Raw genomic sequence first — 21,627 nt, 5'->3', positions numbered from 1 at the left:
TGGACGATTGTCTTATTCAGGCAGACAGCAAGGATGTCTTACTCCAGCATCTAGAATTTGTTCAGAAACTTCTCAAGTTCCTGGGATTCACTGTAAACATAAAAAAGTCAAATTTGACACCCTCGCAACAGATAACTTTTCTGGGTGCTCTTCTAAACACAACAACCCAGATGGCATTTCTGACATATGAAAAACAATTACAGCTGGCTTCAACTTTCAAAACCTTGGCAACATTAACTCAGCTATCTGCAAGGAAATTCCTGCAGGCTTTGGGTTACATGGCCTCCTGCATCCTTCTCGTGCCATATGCAAGACTACATATGAGGAAAATACAGTGGTACCTAAAAAGTGTATGGTCTCAGCATTGCCACAGTTTAGAAATACAGATCACCATCCTGCCTTGTCTTCAAAAGGAATTCCTTTGGTGGTCTAAGGCATGTACTCTAAACAAAGGGAAACCCTTCAGTCTGCCTCTAGCCAGTCAGATACTAACCACGGATGCCTCAGATTATGCATGGGGAGCCCATTTGCAGGGCAACTGTCTGCAGGGCCTTTGGACAAAGGATCAGAAGCACCTGCATTTCAATTTAAAGGAAATGCTAGCTGTTCAGAACGCTCTATTGGCCTTCAGGAATCTTCTACAACCAGGGCAACTACTGATATGGACAGACAACACCACAGTTATGTGGTACATAAACAAGCAAGGGGGATCACATTCCTATCCCCTTTGCAGACTAGCCATGAATCTATGGAACACAGCTCTAGCTTGCAAATTGGAACTTCAAGCTCAGTTTCTACCAGGGAAGCAAAACTTCCTGGCAGACAGTCTGAGCAGAAACCTGTCGGACCCACATGAATGGATGCTGGACACCGAAATATTCAAGATGATTACAGCAGTCTGGGGATGTCCTCACATAGACCTGTTTGCATCCCACCTCAATCATCAACTACAGATGTTTTGCACCAGGACATTCCACGAACTAGCTTGGAAAGTGGATGCACTATCATTCAGTTGGAGAAACCTCTCGGGGTATGCCTTCCTGCCTCTACCTCTTCTTCCACAGGTGTTATTAAAGATCAAACAGGACAAGCCCAAGATGATAATGTTGCTGGCCCCAAATTGGCCTCGACAGTTTTGGTACCCAACACTGAAAACCTTTCTCTGGAGCCCCCTTGGGTTTTACCACAGACTCCGAACCTTCTGTCCCAACACCAGGGTCAGGTTCTGCACTCCCATGTCAAAGCTCTCAACCTGGCGGCCTGGTTAATCCAGGGTCTATGATTCATTCTCTCCTACCCAAGCAGGTTATGGATGTCATTTTAGAAGCCAGACGGCCTAGCACTAGAAAATCTTATGCAGGAAAATGGAAAAGATTTTGCACCTGGATGCAGGCTCAGGATTCGGACCCTCTTATTCCTGACATTCCTCTGATTTTACTTTACCTGACAGACCTCTTACATAAGGGTCTCTCTCTTTCTTCCATAAAGATACATGCCTCTGCTATTTCTGCTCATTATAATACAGACCCTCCAATCTTTTCCCACCAGCTCATGAGACAGTTTCTCAGAGGAGCTAAGAACTTAAGGCCCCCTAGATCTCCACCCATTCCTGCCTGGGATCTCAACTATGTTCTGGAAGAACTCACCTTACCTCCTTTTGAGCCTGCTGCCACATCTGACATCATGTTTTTATCTTGGAAGACAGCCATCCTGTTAGCTCTGACCTCTGCCAAGAGAGTTTCAGAGTTGCAAGCTCTCATGGCTGTGGAACCTTATATTATTTTTCATGAAGATAGGGTGTCTGTAAGGAGTAATCCTTCTTTCATGCCTAAGGTTGTTTCCAAAGTGGCTTTAAATCAAACTATTCACTTGCCAACTTTTTTCCCCAGCCCTCAAAATAAGGGGGAAAGGATCTTGCATTCCTTGGATGTACACAGACAACTACGTTTTTACCTGGACAGAACCAAGGACATCAGGAAATCAGAACAATTGTTTTGCTTCTTATGCTTCAAGTTCCCAAGGTAAAGCCATTTCAAAACAGACCATTTCAAAATGGATTACTCATGGAATCAGATTTTGTTATTCACACCATGGAAAGCAAATCCCAGGGAGTATAAGGACTCACTCTACCAGAGCTGCTGCCACTTCAGCTGCCTTCCTCAGGGGAGTTCCTACCAAAGACATTTTGGAAGCTGCAACTTGGAGTTCAGTGCATACTTTTTCTAAGCACTACAATTTACCTCTCTACTCTAAGTCTAGGGCAGGCTTTGCTTCTGCAGTCTTTCAGGGCCTTTTAGCCGCCCCCTCTACTTTATGACCACCTCCCTTTTATTCTGCTTTGGGATTCAACCCTACAGTCATGACTGCAACAGTGAAACACGATGAACATAGTACAGTTGTGTACACTTACCATAAATGTAGATGTTCGAGTGTCTTCACTGTTGCAGTCTGGGTTACCCTCCCTCCTGTCCCCTCTTATTTTTTCTTTTGTGTGGTTCCCTTCTTCACCCTTCTTCTGAGGTGTATTTGCAAAGGGTATGGGATCTTACTCATTTTGGAACACCTGACATCTGGGGCAAGAAAAACTGGAGAACATGGCGTCGGCTGTCAGCTTTGTACTCCTGACGTCAGGGAGCATGGCTGAGCAGCCGACACCGGACCCAGACTTTGGGATTCTGGCCGACCGAGGACTGCCTGCCGGCAGGGGAGAACCCTACAGTCATGACTGCAACAGTGAAGACACTCGAACATCTACATTTATGATAAGTGTACACAACTGTACTTTCTGTGTGAGGTGGGAGGTGCCGTTAAACTATTTATACCATCCCATAAGAGGTTATAATCTGCTTTTTAGAAGCTTTTTAGTCTAGTTGCTGCTGGGGGGGGGGGGGTCCGGTGTGATAGTTACTTCAAGTGAGACTGATTTGTGGTCAGATCTTACCAGGGATGAACTCATAATGGGGGTGCTACATTGGTCTCCCATATTTGTAAGCAGCAGATCCAGGATCTTGGTGCCCCTAGTAGGGATGTCAACCAACTGGTCCAGGGCATTGGAGTTGACAGAGTTGAGGAACCTTTGGGCAGGTGCTTTTGAGCATGAGCAATTCATCCAGTCAATGCCAGGGTAGTTAAAGTCACCCAAAACCGTGGTGTTCAGAGGCATCTTGATAGACTCAAGTTGTTCCAAATTCGGAAGAATGGGTGTCCTTATTCATGGAGGGGGTTCTGTAACTAGCAATGACATGAATTGGTGTCCTACCAATAGTTAATTACACCTAAAGTATCTCTAGGGCATCATACTGTTTAACCAATCTTAAGGTGTATTTATCTTTGATGAATATTGATATACCGCCTCCTTTAGTTTTCTTGCCTTCTGTTTGTGATCTGAACGTGTGGAAGGAGGTGTAACCTGGTATGGCTGGGGTGCTTTCCTTGAACCAGGTCTCAATGATTGCACAAATGTCTGCTGTAGCAGGATATATATAAAGGAAAAAAAGACCATTTATATCGCATAGGGACTGCATCACTGCAAACTCCCATCTTGAGACTGGCTAGTGCAAGTCATGAAAAAGTCTAACTTTGTATGATTTGAGCTTAAACTACTAACCTTGTTTAGCAGGAGTTATGATACATTCCTTGACTTTGAAGTCTAGGAAGCTGAAGATTATAGGAACTGGCCAGCAAACAAAGGGAACAGATGGATGCAGGTTATTCTGCCCATTTCCATTTCCAAGATGTCAGTCTTGCTTGCTGTATCTCTGGGGTATGGTTTTGCTTTGAATAGTTAGGAGAAATGCTTCCAACTGCCACTGGTGCTGAATGCATTCTGCCTTGACTGCAGCAGAGTCTTCCAGGAATTGTGCAAATAATGCCTTCCATTATAGTGCATTATTGTACTGTAATCAGTATTCACAATTAAACCCAGTGTGTGTTGTATGAAGGAAATTCCTTCCATGGAGAAATTACTCACTATGGGGTTTTATGTTTACAGAAAGCGAAGCCATGCTTCTTTGAGTTGTTATATGCAGCAAATTAAAACAGAAACCCATGGAGAAAACATAACTTACAATATGTGCAGTTAGAACTCTTATTTTAATCCCTGAAGGCAATGTGAAACCCACGAAAAAAGCTTATTTTTTTTTTGGCTGGCGCACTGGAACCTTACCACATTCTGTTCTATGCTACTGCCTTCTCCTCTAGTGCTCGGGCCCAGTTGAGGATTTTCATTTTTCTTTTAAAAAGCATACTTTATTCAGTAAGCTTTATTTTCCCATTTAAACACAGGAACATTAACACAGTAACAAAATGCACAGAAAAAATCAGCTTTGTAATGCATTATTGCTCTGTGGGCATAGAACCTCCTCAAAGGCTATTCTCATTCTGAGACTTGATTAAGGGCTAAATGTCACTTCCATTATTTTGGCATTGGTAAAAGATAAAGGCTTAGGAAGGCAAAATCTCTAAATAGTATTCAGAAACTTACTGTTATCATGCAATTAAGGTAATTTCAGATTTAAATCTGTAATAATATGAACATGTACTATACTTGAGACAATAAAATGTTCACTGAGAGGATAGATAGACAGGCACTACTTTTATAAAGTATGATCTGGTATGGAAGCTGGCTGAGTAATATGTGTTATAAATGACATAGAGGAAATTATTGGCCAACTAAAGCTCAGTATCTTCATTCATTTAATAAATCTGGTTATGGGAATGGAAAACATTCCTTCTAGGTAGCAGTGGCCCCGAACACTCACTGGTTAAAAGACTTGTTTAAAGTTACTTAGCATGCAAATGAGGGTTGAGGAGACCACACCCTGTGCTTCAGGAACTACAGCTGTCAACCTAATTCATCTGCACCAACTTCCAGAATATTAACAAATAACTGGATGTGGCTTTAACTATACAGTAACCTTATGGTCATCAGATGTACATATAGAGATTATGATAACGCACATCAGTTAAAATCTGAAAAACCTTAATCAAGCTCATATAATCTATGCTTTTGTATTATTTCTTCAGCTATATAATAGCGTTAACTAATATACTGCCAGTGGAGAAAAGAAATACTGTAATATAAGCACTAAAACAGATACAGTAGTATAAACTGTACAAAAATAATGCACAGATAAACAGAACAGATTATATGCGTGCTTTGTATTACTAAGATTTTTTTTGCACACCCGAAGGATCTTACCTGATGGCTCGATGACTCTGCCATCAACACTTAATCATTTCACAGTTCATTAAGAGGAAATTGAAGCTGACATTATCCATGACAGATGCATGGTAGAGAATCTTTCCTATCCCCTCACCATGTGAAGCATCCCCTCCCTCTCAGAAGCTCCGCTGAGCCTGTTATTTATTCCCTCAAGGGGAAGCATGCCCTTGCATGATGTACTTGCCCCTAGCTAACTGGTGTTAAGCAGTCTGAATGTAGGGATTGAGCTGGTTCAGTTTCCACTGGGTAACACCCGGTGCTCCCACTAGATGTCACCTTATGTTACAAGACAATTCCCTGCCCTCACCCCTGGGTGGATGACACTGCACGGGCGGCTTACCGCCACTGTTCCCAGCCAGCTCTTACAGGTCCCTGAGCCACTACTCAAAGTCCAGTTTTATTTTCCTGTACTATGGAGCTAGATTGTATTACTAAGATTTGTTAAAAAAATAAGTATTTCTAGAACACAGCTGTAATAAAAAGAAGTTAGTTTATAAAACTACCTAGTTTAGCTAATTTAATCTGTGGAATATTCTTTTTTTTTTCCTTCCAAGAACTAACTTGATGGTTCTCTGCTTTCATCCATTCAGCTGACTCATTCCATGGGATGAGCGCCAGGCATCACCAGGCTAAGCAACAGTCCTTTGGTTTACTCATTCCTGCCCATGTTACTCAGTTGTCCCATGTGTTCCCCAACTGTAAAGGATAGATGGTTGGGAGTGGGACAGCTTGCTGATCCTGCAGTCTATCCCTCCCTCCTTTTCTCAGTGAAGCAGCGCTCCCCCTGTCCTTGTAGCAGCTCCATGAGCATTCCTGTTTGCTGCCAGCTGCAGGCTATGTGCATCCATGTAATCATTTGACTGTATGCACAAGCATGATAGCAGTGGATTCTCCTAGATGCATGGCTCCATGGGTAGAAAAATCAGTGATCATGCTAGGTGTCATGCAAGTGGCAAGCCACAGCAATCTCCCTCCCTGCAGAATGGACAAGCCGATAGCCTCTGCTCACAATCATCCTGACTGACCAGCTCCGTCAGGCACCCAGGCCACAAATCATTTTACCTGTAGTTGTGTTTTATCCCTCAAAATCACAACAGCTGGCAATCTGTGGAATATTCTTATCTGCTTAGCTGCATGAAAATAAATGGTACCCTATCTTTCAAAAATAGACACTACAGACATCTAGTGTTTAGGATGAAAACACTGATGGGAACCAAAATATTTTAAGAGAAGTATAAATATTAATGTACCTGTATCAAGCCATCTGCACACTGAAGTTTTGTATACTGCTCTACTCACATCAGCGAAAGCAGACAAAAACATTGCTTAAATTGCTTCTAAAGTTTCCACCTAGTAGAAAGTAATAACCATGGAGTAGCTTATGAGGAAGACTTCATTGTAGATAGGCGTCTAGAAATTATCTCTGCTATTCCTCATTCTGTCACAAAGAGGGAATGCTTTGGTCTTTTCCCAGCATATACTTTTTTTAGTTTAGTGGCCACATGTCTGATATTGTGTTGTAGCTTAGTGGCCATGTTGCTGAGTTTTTCCTATAAAATAATTCCAAATTGCTATCGGGTCAAAACAATCAGTCTACCCAATTAGGTTTTCTTCCTTATATTAGCACAGGTCTTTAGTCAATTGTTCTGTCATCTGTCAGTCTGATTAAACAAATTAATTAACCTACTTTTGAATACTTTAAAGGAAATACAAGGATTATTTTCTGTTGCTACCTCAACTCACTGAAAGTTAATTAAAATAACACAACAATAATGTGAGAGAAATCCAAGAAAATAAGTTAGGTATATTAAAAAAATCATACTTTTGTAGCAGTGATTTCAATAGTCTATTTAAGTGGTACCGACTGCTGATTTAGACATGAAAGTTTTTGTAAAATACACGTCAGTTTAACTACCCTGTGCTTCTCAAGTGGAAGTAAAAGGTTTGATCTTTTGCATTACTTCCAAACTTTTAAGACCTAAAGAATATGTACAAATTTAAATATTCAGTATGGAAAATGGATCCCACACCAGAAGAAAATAATGTGAATATAAAACAGGAACAATACAAGATTAGTCACAAATCAATTTGCTCTTGGCTGTCATGATTTGTTTGCCCCTTCATCAAGGTTTTGAGAATACCGCTATCATTACATTTTCAAGGCATCAGCTTGCTGCATCTTAAATTTCCTGAGAATTCACTCCACTAAGTGTGTTATGTCAAGCGTGCTGCACACCAGCATATTTACTCCAGTAATTGTGATTGATCTGCATAAATGCATCTGGGCATAGTAAAATATAATAGATCACAGCTACATGTTGAGGTATTTTTCAGTAGGCATTCTCCTTCACATTTAAAATATTTCTTTTGCTTTACAGGGAAGAGCTGATGATGTCATCTTCATTTGACAGCTTGGAGGTCCTTTTGGATTCATTTGGACCTGTTCGAGACTGTTCAGTTAACAATGGAGGCTGTAATAAAAATTTCCGTTGCATTGCTGACCGAAAATTAGATTCCAGTGGTTGTGTGGTAAGTTCTTGAGAAATGAATTAGTAACTTTGTATACTTCATATTTGTAACTAGCTGCTCTGGTGGGTGCTGAAATTAATGATATAACTACCTTTTAAGCACAAGAAACTTGATGGGCCCTTTACTATTTTTTGGTACATTTGATGAATTCTCTGCCAATGTTTAAACGTGTGTGGCATATCCAAACATTAAAACATGAGTACCACCTTGGAGAAATATGATAATACATCCATGATGGACTTAAGATATACTAGTTGTCCATAAATATTATATCACCTAGAATTAGTTCAGTGATTTTAGAAACATCATAAGGCACACTCACCAAAGGGACTGTACATGTCTTTGCGAAGTAGTGTTTTATCAGTTAATAAAACTTTACACACTAATGTTTGGGCACATACTGATTACTGCTTTGGTTTGGACAATGAAACTATTTCAGCAAACTGAAACAGAACCCCCCCCCCCCATTATGAAGAAGTTACTTCCTGTGCTGACACTGGATAATCAGACTTGTGATGTGCACTGATGCATTTTATATTATGTAATCTTAACATATGCAAGAAAATTTTGAGGATGGTAGCAATGTATCTCAAAGCTATCTTCACCCTTTGTTATGAAGCTTTCTTACAGATGTCTTTTTTCTAACCTATATCACTGAATGTAGCCTGGTAAGAGAGTTTTAGATAACATGAAACCCTTTGTGCACACGGAGATCACAATACAGAACTTTGGAAAAGGCAGGCAGTGGTTTTAGTGTTTGTAGCAGTAGCAAACTGCTGGCCTTGTATTTGCATGAATACTTTTTAGAGTGAATTAATGGTTACTAAAGGAAACCAGATGCCACATAATGATTTGTGGATTGTCGAATTTGATGAAATACAAAAGTACAAAATGTTTACACTGATAACAATGGCTGTAGAAAATCTAAGTGTCTCTTCCGCAGAATTCTAGCTCATTGAAGGCATGCTGTCCATTGAAGTATTTGTTGCTAGAAAAAATACTCTCTCTAGAAGTTCTGTATGGACTGTTAAGAAAGGGGACATTTGGTTTCACTTTAACTTTTAGTAATTTTCAAGAAAAATATGCGTGTACATTTTATAGTTTCCAAGAAATAGTGTTTCACCATTTTCATCCAAAATACTGTGATGACAGTTGCTAGAATTTCCCTAGAATAATGAATAGTCTTGAATATCTGATTTACATACATTGACATTTTATCAGAATGGTATCTCTGAATGGCATCCATTAGTATAGCACAGACAAGCTTGTGATATTTTACCTGTCGTGATTTCTAAATCTGAAATCATAAGTAAGTTTCTTACAGTGGGTTAACAAAGACTTTTATGCCAGATTTCATCTCCTTCCAAGATGAACTGTAATTGCTTAGGTGATTCAGATCAACGCATCATTTCAAAATACACTTTAAGTAGCATTTTCTGCTGTTGTGCTTAAGGAGTCGTAGCATGCATTTGTTGGTTCGCATTTCAAACAGAGCACATACATTATCATTTTTCAGCATAAACCTTCATACTGCTGTCAATACAATATTATTTTAATTTCACTCAATGCAGTTTTCTTTAGCACCCATCCAAAGAGGTAATAGATGTAAGCTTTTAAGATGCTAAGATACGACATACAGTTGACACAGTTTGTACATCGTCATGATTTAAAAAAAAAAAGCAAATGGTGTGATATGTTTATGGCTACTCCTGTCTGAACAACTGAATGCATACAGTATGCATATTCAAATAATATATTTTAGATAATGAAACAATAATTACATTTTTACATTTTATAGTTTTCTTTTTCACTGCAAAATGTATGCATAGTTTACTGTAAAATTTACTTAGTTTTGAAACATTTAACATGTTTCAGTTGCATCTTAATACTATCAGAAGTCATTAACATTTGGTTGGTTACCTTGATTACTGCTGCATTTCTAAATGTATGGAATCTTCTCCACTCAGGAGAATAAGTATTTGAGACTAAAGTTAAACTCTGGCAAAGATGTGTGTAACCGGAACTGTTCATAGATTGTGTGGTCATTCCTTTTAAACACCACATCTATATTACATAAACACATGATGTGATATAAACACTAAACATAGGAGTAGTACTTCCATAGTTACTCGCAGCTGGTTTGTGATACTTTTCAAAATAAAAAACTGTATTTAGTTGTTAGATATTACATCACCATGAATTAAGTGAAGAATCATTTAATAAAGATGAGTATGAAATCAGGGTATAACTGCTTCAGGTTTAATTTGCAAGAGATGAGCACTGATTGACGTATTACAGGACAATTACTGTGAATGTGAGTGTGCATACATTATGACCTTGGCTGCAGAGCCTTGAAGTATTCTACTCTTCTGATGGACAGCAACCTCACAAGTATTTGGCAGAGTAAGTAGCCCCCCCCAATAAAAAATAATCAAAAGTACTTTAAAAGTGCAACAGCATCATTCATTATTCAGTGTGTAAGTATTCAATGTGTGACCTGGAAATTATCGTAGCCACTTTACTTCTAGTCACAAAGTGCAGTGAATTATTATTATTAAGCATAAAAATGTCAGTATCAGGTTATTCTGAGTTTCCCTCTTTTTGTACCAGTCTAAAATCAGTCTTGAATCATTTTCTCAAAAATACACAGGATAGGATGAAGTGGGGGGGGGGGGTTTAAAGTACTTGACACCAAAAAAACATTTTTAATAAACTCTCTGCACCCCAAAAGCATTTGTAAATACAGTTTACGCAAGTAAAGTTTAAAATCCATTAAAAGTTTAGGCATGACAACATTTTTAAAAGGAACAAATGTTAGTCCCTTGGCTAACACATCAATTAATGTGGTGTCAAAGTTATAGCCAGTGAAATTAAATACATTAAGGTCACCTTGTGAGTTTGAAATAATGGCATTGCCATTAAAGTGCGTTTATTCATTTATAATCTCTCCCGTGGTTCTTTGGTGGCGAACCGTTATCTCCACTGCCTGTTCTTTTAATTTTTTCTGTTCTTCCTGCTCTAAGGCCAAGGACTAACATTCATTCCTTCTAAAAATGTTGTCATGCCTAAACTTTTAATGGATTTTAAACTTAAATTTTTATGCTTAATAATTCAAAATCAATGGATGTTAGAGTCATGAAACCAGATAAAGGAGGGGGTTTAGTGTTCATGGAAAAGGGAGATTATGTGAATAGAATGAGCAAAATATTAGGAAGTGACATGAATTAATAACTCTTAATGAACTAAATGGAGGATATTGTAAGGTCACAGACTTCATTATGGATCTTTTTATAAATCCTATTATGTTATGTTAATATTAAATCCTGTGATGTCTTCCTGTATATTTGCATATTCCCACCTCTTTCCTTCTCTACCACATTTTTTTTTTTATATTATGTGTGTGTGTGTTTATCTCTATGTCTTTTTTTTCTCCCCAGGCCTCTACTGAAAATGGAAATATATCCAGTTAGACTAGCCCGGTTAACAAATGTAAAATAAATAAATAAATAAATGTGACATTATTTCATTATTTAACTATGGAAACACCTATTACCCCAATACTGTTTGGTACTCCTAAAATTCCTAAGTGTTTACATGACCCTCCTATGAGACCCATCATAGACAGGAGAAATTCTATCACCTATGCCTGTGCTAAGGTAGTGGATGATCTAATGAAAAGTATGTCAACCAAGAAACACACGTTTGTAAGGACTCATGGTCCTTTTTAGAAGACACGAATAAACAAGTATTTTAAAAAATAATGTAACTTTTTGACTGTAGATGTGAAAGATTTGTATACAGTCATTCCCCACCAGGAAGGTATTGAATGAGGTGATAGATTTTCTTTTGGAAAAAGGGATGCCCACTAAAGATTTAAGATTACTAGAGGAATTATTAAGCATTATACTTAAAAATAACTACTTTATATTTGACAGAACAGATGTTTCCTTTCATACTTCTGTTATTCTGATTGCGTGCATTTGTGCATTTTCACATCAGCAGAGCTACTGGCAGGACAATAGAAAAGTCTAAAAACAGACATTATGTGACTTTCCACAGAAGGCCAAAAAAGATACCAAGAGGAAATAACAAAATCTATGTGCGTGACTAGCACTCTATATAACAATTGTAGTGGTTCAGTTATGTGAGAGAGGGACAGAGAGAGGTATTTTGTAAAAGTCATCATTCATATCTGTAATGAAGGAAAACTTTGTAAATATATGCTTCAATCTGACAGAAAGAGTACGTGTGGTTTATTATAAAATATGTTATTTGTAACTGTGCTTATAGCTGCAAAATATATTTCTTTATCAGTGTGCAATTTGAAAGGCTTGGTGCTTTAAACAGACTACAGATGGAATCATGCAAAGCTCTGTGTCTCTGATTCAGCAGTAAACATCACAGCAAAACTGTGTGTCTTAAGAAGACTTCAAATCCATCACAGTAAGCAGCATCATATACATTTTTCAGACCAATTACAGACCTCTGCAGTCTACCACTGGTCACATATACAGGGACTAACTGAAGGCCACCATGTAAATTTGTATTCCATTACTTAGATCCAGTTTTAACAACTAAATAATGTATATACCTACATCTTCAATGATACCTCCTTGTTTTATAGTGTCAAAAACTGTATCCATGTTTGTTACACTCAGTGTACTATAAGGACTTTGTCCATTATAGATGCAGCATTCTCAAAATTTATACTAGACCAGTAAACATAATACTCCTTTAGCAAATTCCTGTCAGTAAAAGACATAGAAGTGGAAATTCCTGACATCACTTAAAATTAGGTCTGTTATTTCTTAGCTGTAGATCAGAGTGTAATGTGTGTCTTTTGTCTTTAAGAGGCATGTGAGGCTGTGCATGCACGTATAAATTCCAGATATGTGCAATTCCTAGTGCCATTTTGTAGAAGCAGCCAGTGAATGAGCATGTATGATCACAGCAGTAAGACTGTATATAAAGTTACGTAGTTATAGTCAGTAGTCTCTACAGTAATGTGTATAGAATAAAGCTGCTTAAACAGAACCACAAAGACTTGTTTACTTGTGTACCAACACGAAAGTGACATGGTGTCAGAATCGGGATGGGAAAGAGAAGAAAATTTGGAGCCATGAGATGTAAAGACGACAGCTAAGGTAAAACTGAGAGAAAACAGTAGAAACAAAATCAGAGCGAATCAAAGGTAATGAAAAATAATACAAATAATTTACTCTATGCAAAGAGGCAAGAATGGGCATTACAAAGGCACAAACTGCATTATCAGGCAAGCGGAAAGTATAGAAGTTTTCTAACTAAAGAAAATGTTTAAGATAAAAGTATTTGACAAGACGATTGACTTTAGCATGTTAAAGGCAAAATGAGCATCTTTAAGGCAGAATTGGGCATGTTTAGAGTAAAACAAGCACAGAGAAAATATGTTGGGCATAAAAAAGGGCTTAAATGAGCAAAATCATTATAATAAGAAAAGAAAAAGAGCACAGTAAGCAAAGAATAAAGCAAGGCGACTGCTTGTGTTCAGGCTAAGTGCTGTATTTGGGCATAACTATGACTTCGTATTCTGGCAAGGGTTTAATTAAAGTTATTCGAAGTATCTCAGAGTGTGTAAAAGTGCTTACAGTGTGTACTTATTACTGTGTATGTATTTCAAAGAGTTCATTTTGTGCAAAGTGCAACTATCTTGTGTAAGCATAGTTATTTGAAGAAAAGTTCTTATGCTGGGTGTGTCTAGTCACAAAGTGTAACCATTATGCTGGATGTGTCTAGTCACAAAGTGCCACCATTACAGAGTGCCTCTTGTACTGTAAAGAGTTGCCTAGCAAGGTACCACCATTTTGGGGGCATTTCAGTGTATTGCATGCAGTCATTTGCAGAGTGCAGATACTTCAAAAGATTGAATTTGGGCAACAGAAGTTCAATTTATTTGCATTGTACCTTTGCTTGATATATTTTCTGCATTGATAAAAGGTGTTTCTTACAAAAGATTACAAGATTACAAAAGTATTACAGTGCTAGTGAACTGCTCAGTTGCATGGTAAAGTTATCGAATGTTTCTTAAAGTGATGACTTTGACAAGTGATAGCACGTGACTGTAGTATTCCTGCCTTTGTCGATAAAGTTCCAAGCCATTACTTTAGCATTTCTGCCTTTACCAATTCCGCAAGCGTAGCGAGTGATGATAAATTACTTTAGCATTTTTGTCTTTACCAGTTTCAAAAATAAATGACTTTAGCATTTCTGACATTACCAATCAAATATTTTATAAAGCATAGTCCAAGAAATTATTCTGCAAAGCTCTGTAAAGCATTGACAAGTTTGAAAAGAAATTCCGCAAAGCTTCATAAAGCATTGCTAGCTGTAAAGCTATTTCGCAAAGTACAGTAAAGTATAGATAATTTGAAAAAGCTATTTTGCAAAGCACAGTAAAGTATTGATAATTTGAAAAAGATGTTTTGTAAAACATCAAGAATTCTAAAAAGCTATTTTGCAAAGTGCATTAAAGCACAGGAAATTTAAGAAGCTATTTCGCAAGTTATAGTAAGGCATTGTGAAATCTGAAAAGCTATTTTGCAAAGTGCAATAAAGCATTGAGAAGCCCGAGAAGTATATTTTGCAAAGTCCAGTTATTTTAAAGTACTACGAGGTTGTTCATTTGCACAATTCCAAAAAACTGAAAGAGAGACTGTATAACTACAGAACACAAAAACATTGAACAAATTGTGTTTATGCTAATTACTAGTGCATATGTGTGTGTTTGTATATTTGTACATATTTACAAGACCCTTTGCTAGTAGGTGTTAATATGGCAGACAGATTTTGAAAACCTCAACCACTTGTGTTTGATCAAAATATTGAAGAGAACTGGAGAATATTTGAGCAAGCATATCATACAAGCAGCATATGCAGATAAAAAGGTAAATGCCAAAGCATTTATTTTTGCTAAATTTAGCAGGATCAGAGGCCATAGAAAGGGAATGTTCATTTGTATATGCACCAGCAGTGTATGAAGTTGAATGTGCAGACTGCCATATTGTTGGGCAAGCTGAAGCAAGGGAAGACCCCGAATGTTTAAAGCGTACATTCAGAGAAATGTGCAATCCCCAGATGAACATTACATTAGAGAGGCATTTGTTTTACACAAGAAATCAGGGAAACATTTGCAGTTTATATAATAGACTTGAGAAACAAAGCTAAATCACGTCTGTTTGGTGATTTGAAAGATGAGCTGATAAAGGACAGACTTGTATGTGGTATTAATAGTACTGCAGTGAGATCGATTCTACTTTGTGATAGTGATTTGACATTAAGCAAAGTAACAGAGATTTGTCAGATCCATGAGGTGACAGAAAGATATACAAACATGCTTGCAAGTGATAAAAGCATGGTTTCAGTAAGCTCCAGAGTGAAAGTAGATAGTATGCAACACGTGGCAAACAGAACCAGGCCTAAGCAAGGGGCAGCGACAAGGTTTTCAAAAAAGGCACAAACCTTTCCAGAGAGTTCCAGAAAAAGTGCAAGCTCCACCACCAGCTCAGTACAACACAAACGTGAGTCAGTAAAACCCAAGTCTAGCTTTATTGTTAACTGTCACAATTGTGGTGCAAATCATGAGTCTAAAAGAGAGAAGTGTTTAGCATATGGTCAGCAATGCCACAAGTGTAAAAAGTGGAGCCATTGCCAAACGTTTTGCAGATCAAGTAAGCCTCACTCAATTGTAAAGAAAGGTCACACAAAAAAAGCAAGTTGATCAAGTAGAGCTGAAGCTGCCAGCTTTTTATGTAGATGTGGTATCAGTACTTGGAAAAAGAGATGATGCAACACACTTATTAACAAGGAGTGAAGTGCTTTGTATGGTTCGGATTAATGGAAAATCCACAGAGCTCAAAGTAGACACTGGGTCAAAGTGTAATGTTATATCAGCAGACACATTTGCAAAAATGAGAACTAATGAACAACTCAGTGTGATCAGCAGTGCGAGACTTGTTGCATATGGAGGTGAAGAAATTCAGACCGAAGGTTCAGTAATACTTTTACGTTATTTGGCTGAGAACTGTTACAACATATTATTCTACATAGTCCGACAACCAGTGCAATCTTTACTAGGTCTCAAAGACAGTTTGAGAATTAATCTGCTTTCTTATGCTAAAGAACTTCATCATGTGAGTGCAGTTTCAAGTTCAAGTTTTTACGGAGCCATTTTCTCAGAGTATGCTGATGTTTTCGAAGACAAATTGGGCAAACTTCTAGTTGTATATTCTATGAAGTTAGATCCCGAGGCCACTCCAGTAGTCAGAACACCAAGAAGAGTTCCAATAGCAATGCAAAATAAAGTCAAAGCTCAGCTGGATAAGATGGTGCAGCAAGGTGTGATTTGGCCATTCACAGAACCAACTGAATGGGTGTCATCCATGGTAGCCGCTCATAAAAAAAACTCAGATAAAATCAGAATATGCAATGGTCCTAGATATTTGAACAAAGCATTAGAAAGGTCATATCATCCAAAGCACAGTTGAGGAAGTTGCAGGTTTAATACCACTGTATTTTCTGTTTTGAATGCAAAGAATTCATTTTGGCAAGTGATGCTTGATTGTAAACCCTCATTTCTAACTACTTTTGGTACTCCATTTGTCAGATACAGATTCCTAAGGATGACCTTTGGAATAGATTCTGCAAATGAAGTCTTTCAGCATGCAATGGAACAAATTTTCTCAGGTTATCCTTGTGCCATAATAGTAGACTATCTATTTGTTAGAGTCTATGGCGAAGCAGAGCATGACCGAAACCTCAAGAAAGTCCTAGACAGAGCATGTGAAGTAAACTTGAAGCTCAATCCTTTGAAGTGCAAAGTCAGACTTCCAAAAATAACTTGTGTAGGACATTTGTTTACAAGTACAGGCTTAAGAGCTGACCCAACCAACCAAACAGCTATTTTAGAGATGTCCACGCCAGTGCAAAGTTTACAATGTTTTCTGGGTATAGTAAACTATTTAGGCAAGTTTATACCAGACTTCATTGAGTTGTGACAGCACCTTTGAGAGAGCTAACACACAAAATTATTTGGTATGGTCAAGGTTGAACATCATCAGAAGGCGTTTGATGACCTTAAGTAGAAAATTGCCACCCCACCTACATTAAGACACTATGATGTGAATAAACCAGTTGTTTTTTGCTGTGATTCTTCAAAATTTGGTCATGGTGCAGGTATTCTTCAAGAGGGCAGACCAGTAGCCTATGCATATAGGAGACTTACTCAAACTGAGATCCATTATGCTCAAATTGCGAAAGAGCTTTTGGTGATAGTTTTCGCATGTTCCAAGTTTCAGTTATATTTGTGGTAGAGCTATGCAGATTGAAACTGATCATCAGCTTCTAGTTACCATTCTAAAGAAGCCTATGCATTGTGCTCCAGCAAGATTACAAAGAATGATGCTCAAATTACAAAAGTACAATTTCAAAATGGTCTATACTAAAGGTAAATTGTTCTGTGTGGCTGATAACCTTATCCAGATCACCTAGAAGTACAACAGAACAGCTTGATTTTGAAACTTTTGACTTTGATGTAATGTCAGTGCATAATTTTTCACCACTAGCCTTGCTGAGTTGAGGGATCATACTATGACTTATCCAGTTTCACAAAAGCTTAATCACTATCACTATATCAATGTTGGATGGCCGTCAAAGCAATCTAGTGCATCACCTGAGGTGCAGTTGTATTTTCCTTACAGAGATGAATTGTTGATGGAAGATGGCATTATTTTCAAAGGTCCTAAAATTGCTGTATCTGCTTCCTTATAGCAAGAATATCTTCAGATTTTGCATCATGGTCACCCAGGTTTATTATCCACTAAGAGAAGGGCAAGAGAACTAGTATTTTGGCCTTCATTATCAAAAGACATGGATAAAGTTCTTTCTTTCTTGTTCAGAATGTAATAGTACTAGAATGCATTTGCAAAGAGAACCACTTCAGCTAAATCCAATACCTGAACTAACTTGGTCTACTGTAGCAACTGATATCTTTGAGTGGAACAATCAATACTACTTGGTTTTGGTGGACTCTAATTGGTTTGAGATTAATCTGCTACCAAATTTAACCTCAACAGCTATTACAAAATTGAAACATCATTTCTCAGTTCATGGTAGTCGACACAAACTTTTTTTCTGACAATGGTACTCAATTTACTTGCCAGTTTCAGAAATTTGCAGCAGAGTGTGACTTTGTACAAGTCATTAGTAGTCCTGAATATCCTCAATCCAATGGTCTAGCTGAACGAGCATTACAGAGTGCAAAGCAATTACTTGAAAAGTCAAAGCGTGATAATACCAATGTATTCTTGAATTTACTTATCTCACAAACATACCTCGTGATGATATTCTTGGCTCACCTGCTCAAAGACTAATTTCCAGACAAACTACAACTATGCTGCCTATTTCATCAAGCTTGTTACAGTCTAATTCTAAGAAACCATCAAGGCTCAGTTGTTGAAGAGTAATATCCAGAAATGTAGTTACGACAGATTGAGCAGATTACTTCATTCATTGAGGGAAGAAGAGACGTTACGAATTCAGACAACACAAGGTTTTGATTGAAGAGGACAGATTACAAGCATCTATGCCAAGCCGAAATCCTATTTAGTAAGCTCCGAGGGTGTGGAGTATAGGAGGAATCACAGACATCATCTTCCTGTACCAGAATCATCATTGCAATCACAACATTGTATCTGTGATGCAAACTCTAAATCAAAGAACGAGTCTGACATTGTTTTCAGACCAGAATGTGTTCAAAAGTCTGATTCTGTTCCAGAAAGTAATTCGACATTCCACAGGTCAACCATTTTGCAGAGACTGACTCAGTTGCTAAATCTGATTCCCAGTGTTATGTCACATGATATGGATGAGTTTCTAAGCCTAGTGTGAAATACACAGCAACATGGACTTGATTTTGTGTGTGTGTGTGTGTGTGTGTGTGTGTGTGTGTGTGTGTGTGTGTGTGTGTGTGTGTGTGTGTGTATATATATATATATATATATATATATATATATATATATACATACATATATATATATATATATATATATATATATATGTGTGTGTGTGTACTTAGTATAGTATAATGCATGTCTTTAGATTACCTGTGATTTATGTATGCTAAATAATCTCAGGACAAATTGCATGATCTATTTCTGAAAGAGGGAGGATGTAGATCAGAGTGTAATGTCTGTTCTATGTCTTTAAGAAGCATGCGAGGCTGTGCGTGCATGTATAAATTCCAGACATGTGGAATCCCTAGTGCCATTTTGTGGAAGCAGCCAGTGAGTGAGCATGTATGAGCACAGTAGTTAGTTTGTATATAAGTTACTTAGTCATAGTCAATAGTCTCTACAGTAATGTGTTTCTATAGAATAAAGCTGCTTAAACAGAACCCACAGAAGACTTGTTTATTTGTGTAGCAACACAAAAGTGGCATCAGCTGTTTACCATTTGCAACATCACATGAGATATATGGGCATGCTGCTTTGTAGGTCTAAAGTATACCTCTGAACCTGCTGACTGAAAATAGGAGCAAAGACCTTTGAAAAGTAGGTACATTCAACCAAAAATCTGGGCATCTAATTAGCATAACATTTGAATACCAAATCAATTCATAGGTAAATACAAGCACTCAGTCTGCAGACTGTCACATGCCTAATTAGTGACCTGACACCAACCAAGGGTGAGAATAAATCCCTGTACCTTGCATCTATAAACACCATAACGATAATGCCAAACCCAAACCCTGTAAATGGTACATAACTCTCCCACTTCGACTAGGAATGTGGGATACTACTCAGAAACAAATTTAGAAAACAGAGTGACAAAAATGATGGAAAAATATAAGCACATTATCAAAAAAAAATTATAAAATGTGTAGATGTTAATGAACTATGTTGCAAAACTCTACCCTCAGGCTCATTTAATTTTGCTTGAGAAAAAGGGAGATGTAAGATGTTAGTCATCTTTATTTAAGTTATTGTTTCCTCTAGTATGTTGCTCATGACGTGTGTTTTTGTGTGTACAAGACAGTATCAAAAATCTAATGTGCTGGAGGGGGTCAGAAAATTCAGTGAAGGAGTAAATCAAGTCTGAAAATAAGGACATACCTCTAAAAATAGGGACATCCTGTGCAGGAATAAATCAGGCCTGAAAAAAAGGAATGCTAAGCTAAAAAAGTTTGGTCTGAACTGATGCCCCTCTGGACTTTTGAGACAAGCACTGCCACATGTTACTACAGTTCTTGACTGTTTTTTTTTTTTTACTGCGAGTGTAGTGGTAAACAGAATGTTCCAGTACTACATGAGTAACAGTATTCTTATTAACAAGTTATTTGGTTCCTTTCTTATCAGTGATCAGTTCATTTACACTCTGTAATTACCAGGGTAGTCGAGTAATCCTCTCATCATCCAGTACTCCTAAATTAAAATAATTATGAATGTCACAAGATGTGCTGAATATTGTATAACTAAATCTGTATACTTGTCTACTACACAAATATTTCTTTCTCATTAACACCATGATCTTCCAAAATATCAGACAAATCTGTTTTCTCCTAATCTTTTGGCAATGTAATCTTTTCTCATTGCTGAACAGAACTTTCTGGATCAATATACGTATACACATGGACACACACACACATTTATTTTGTATATATATGTATGTGTGTATACATATATATAGATAGATATATACATACGCATATGCACATACACACACACACATAAACACACACGTATATATAATAGAACTTTAGATTTGTAACATCTTTAAGAATTCCATTACTATAATAGAACAAACATTTATCAGTGCATAATGCTGAAATAGGTTTCCTCTGAAGAATTTTTATTGATTTGGAAAGACAAAACAAGAAAAAATAGCACATTTCAAAAGTAACACTTATACCTTCAATACTAATGCTATGAATACAAAACCTTTCCCACCATGAACACTGGCTCTACAATCACCACATATTATGAGGCATATTCATCTTGTAAAAATGTCTCTGATTTCTCCTCGGTAACTTTCTATTCTCAGTACAAACAACAAATGATCTAGGTTGCTCACACTGCTTCATGGCAGCTTCTCTGATGTACCTTGCTGTGTTCTCACTCTGTCTCCATTCCTTTCTGAAGGTCACACATAGTGCTTTCTGATTACTGTAGTATTTTTATCTGCACTTATTTGTTTTAATTTCTCTTACACCTAGTACAAGTTTCTGCTTGAAAATAACTATGTAAGAGTAGAAATGTTATTCTTTATTCAGTGTTCAATCAGTAAATGAGCTTGCTAAACAAAACCTACAAAATGGAATGAAGTTCTGATATTTTCCAGTATAGTTAAGTGCATATGTCAAGAGTCGCAACTAATGATCTGTGATTTCATAACACACTTGTTGACAGTCAGTGTAGTCTCTACATCTGATAATTAGACCCTTGGCATTTTTATCTGCAGATCTAATACTGGATTCCATACTTCCATACTCTGGACCATTATTAGATATTACTATCTCATGATTTCTCTGTCTTGAAGAAATGATTGCATTAATGACACCTCTGTATGCAGTACCTGTTAACTTCATAATCTTGGAAAACTTTGAATAATAGTCAGCATTGAGCAAGTCTTGAAACTGAAACAAATCTGTTTCCCTCTGTGTTATTGTCTTTAAGGAAATTAACATTTATTTTATCTTGACTGCTATTGTCATAATCATTGTCATATAGATAGCTCTGAGCTTTCCATTCAGGTTTTATTGGAAAGAATGGCTAACGAAGAAAGCAGAAGCTCCATTTTTCACTTCAGTTTTGAAGTTTGTTCCATGTATTCTTGATAAAATATCT

General features: G+C 37.4%; 1 protein-coding gene across 1 annotated transcript in view; it reads left to right on the top strand.

Moving 5' to 3' along the window:
* The window catches only part of ASTN1 (astrotactin 1), a 5,143,480-nt gene that overhangs the window by 2,620,612 nt on the left and 2,501,241 nt on the right, over nt 1-21,627 (top strand). The window contains exon 12 of the mRNA XM_044086860.1: nt 7,603-7,753. Within this exon, the coding sequence (XP_043942795.1) occupies nt 7,603-7,753 (151 nt within the window). The remainder of the gene's footprint in view (nt 1-7,602; nt 7,754-21,627) is intronic.

The sequence above is a fragment of the Protopterus annectens genome, chromosome 10.part0 (assembly GCF_019279795.1).
Source record: "Protopterus annectens isolate FY-2018-M chromosome 10.part0, PAN1.0, whole genome shotgun sequence".
NCBI lineage: Eukaryota > Metazoa > Chordata > Ceratodontiformes > Protopteridae > Protopterus > Protopterus annectens.
The sequence above is the reverse complement of the archived record's forward strand: the minus strand, read 5'-3'. Positions and strand labels throughout refer to the sequence as shown.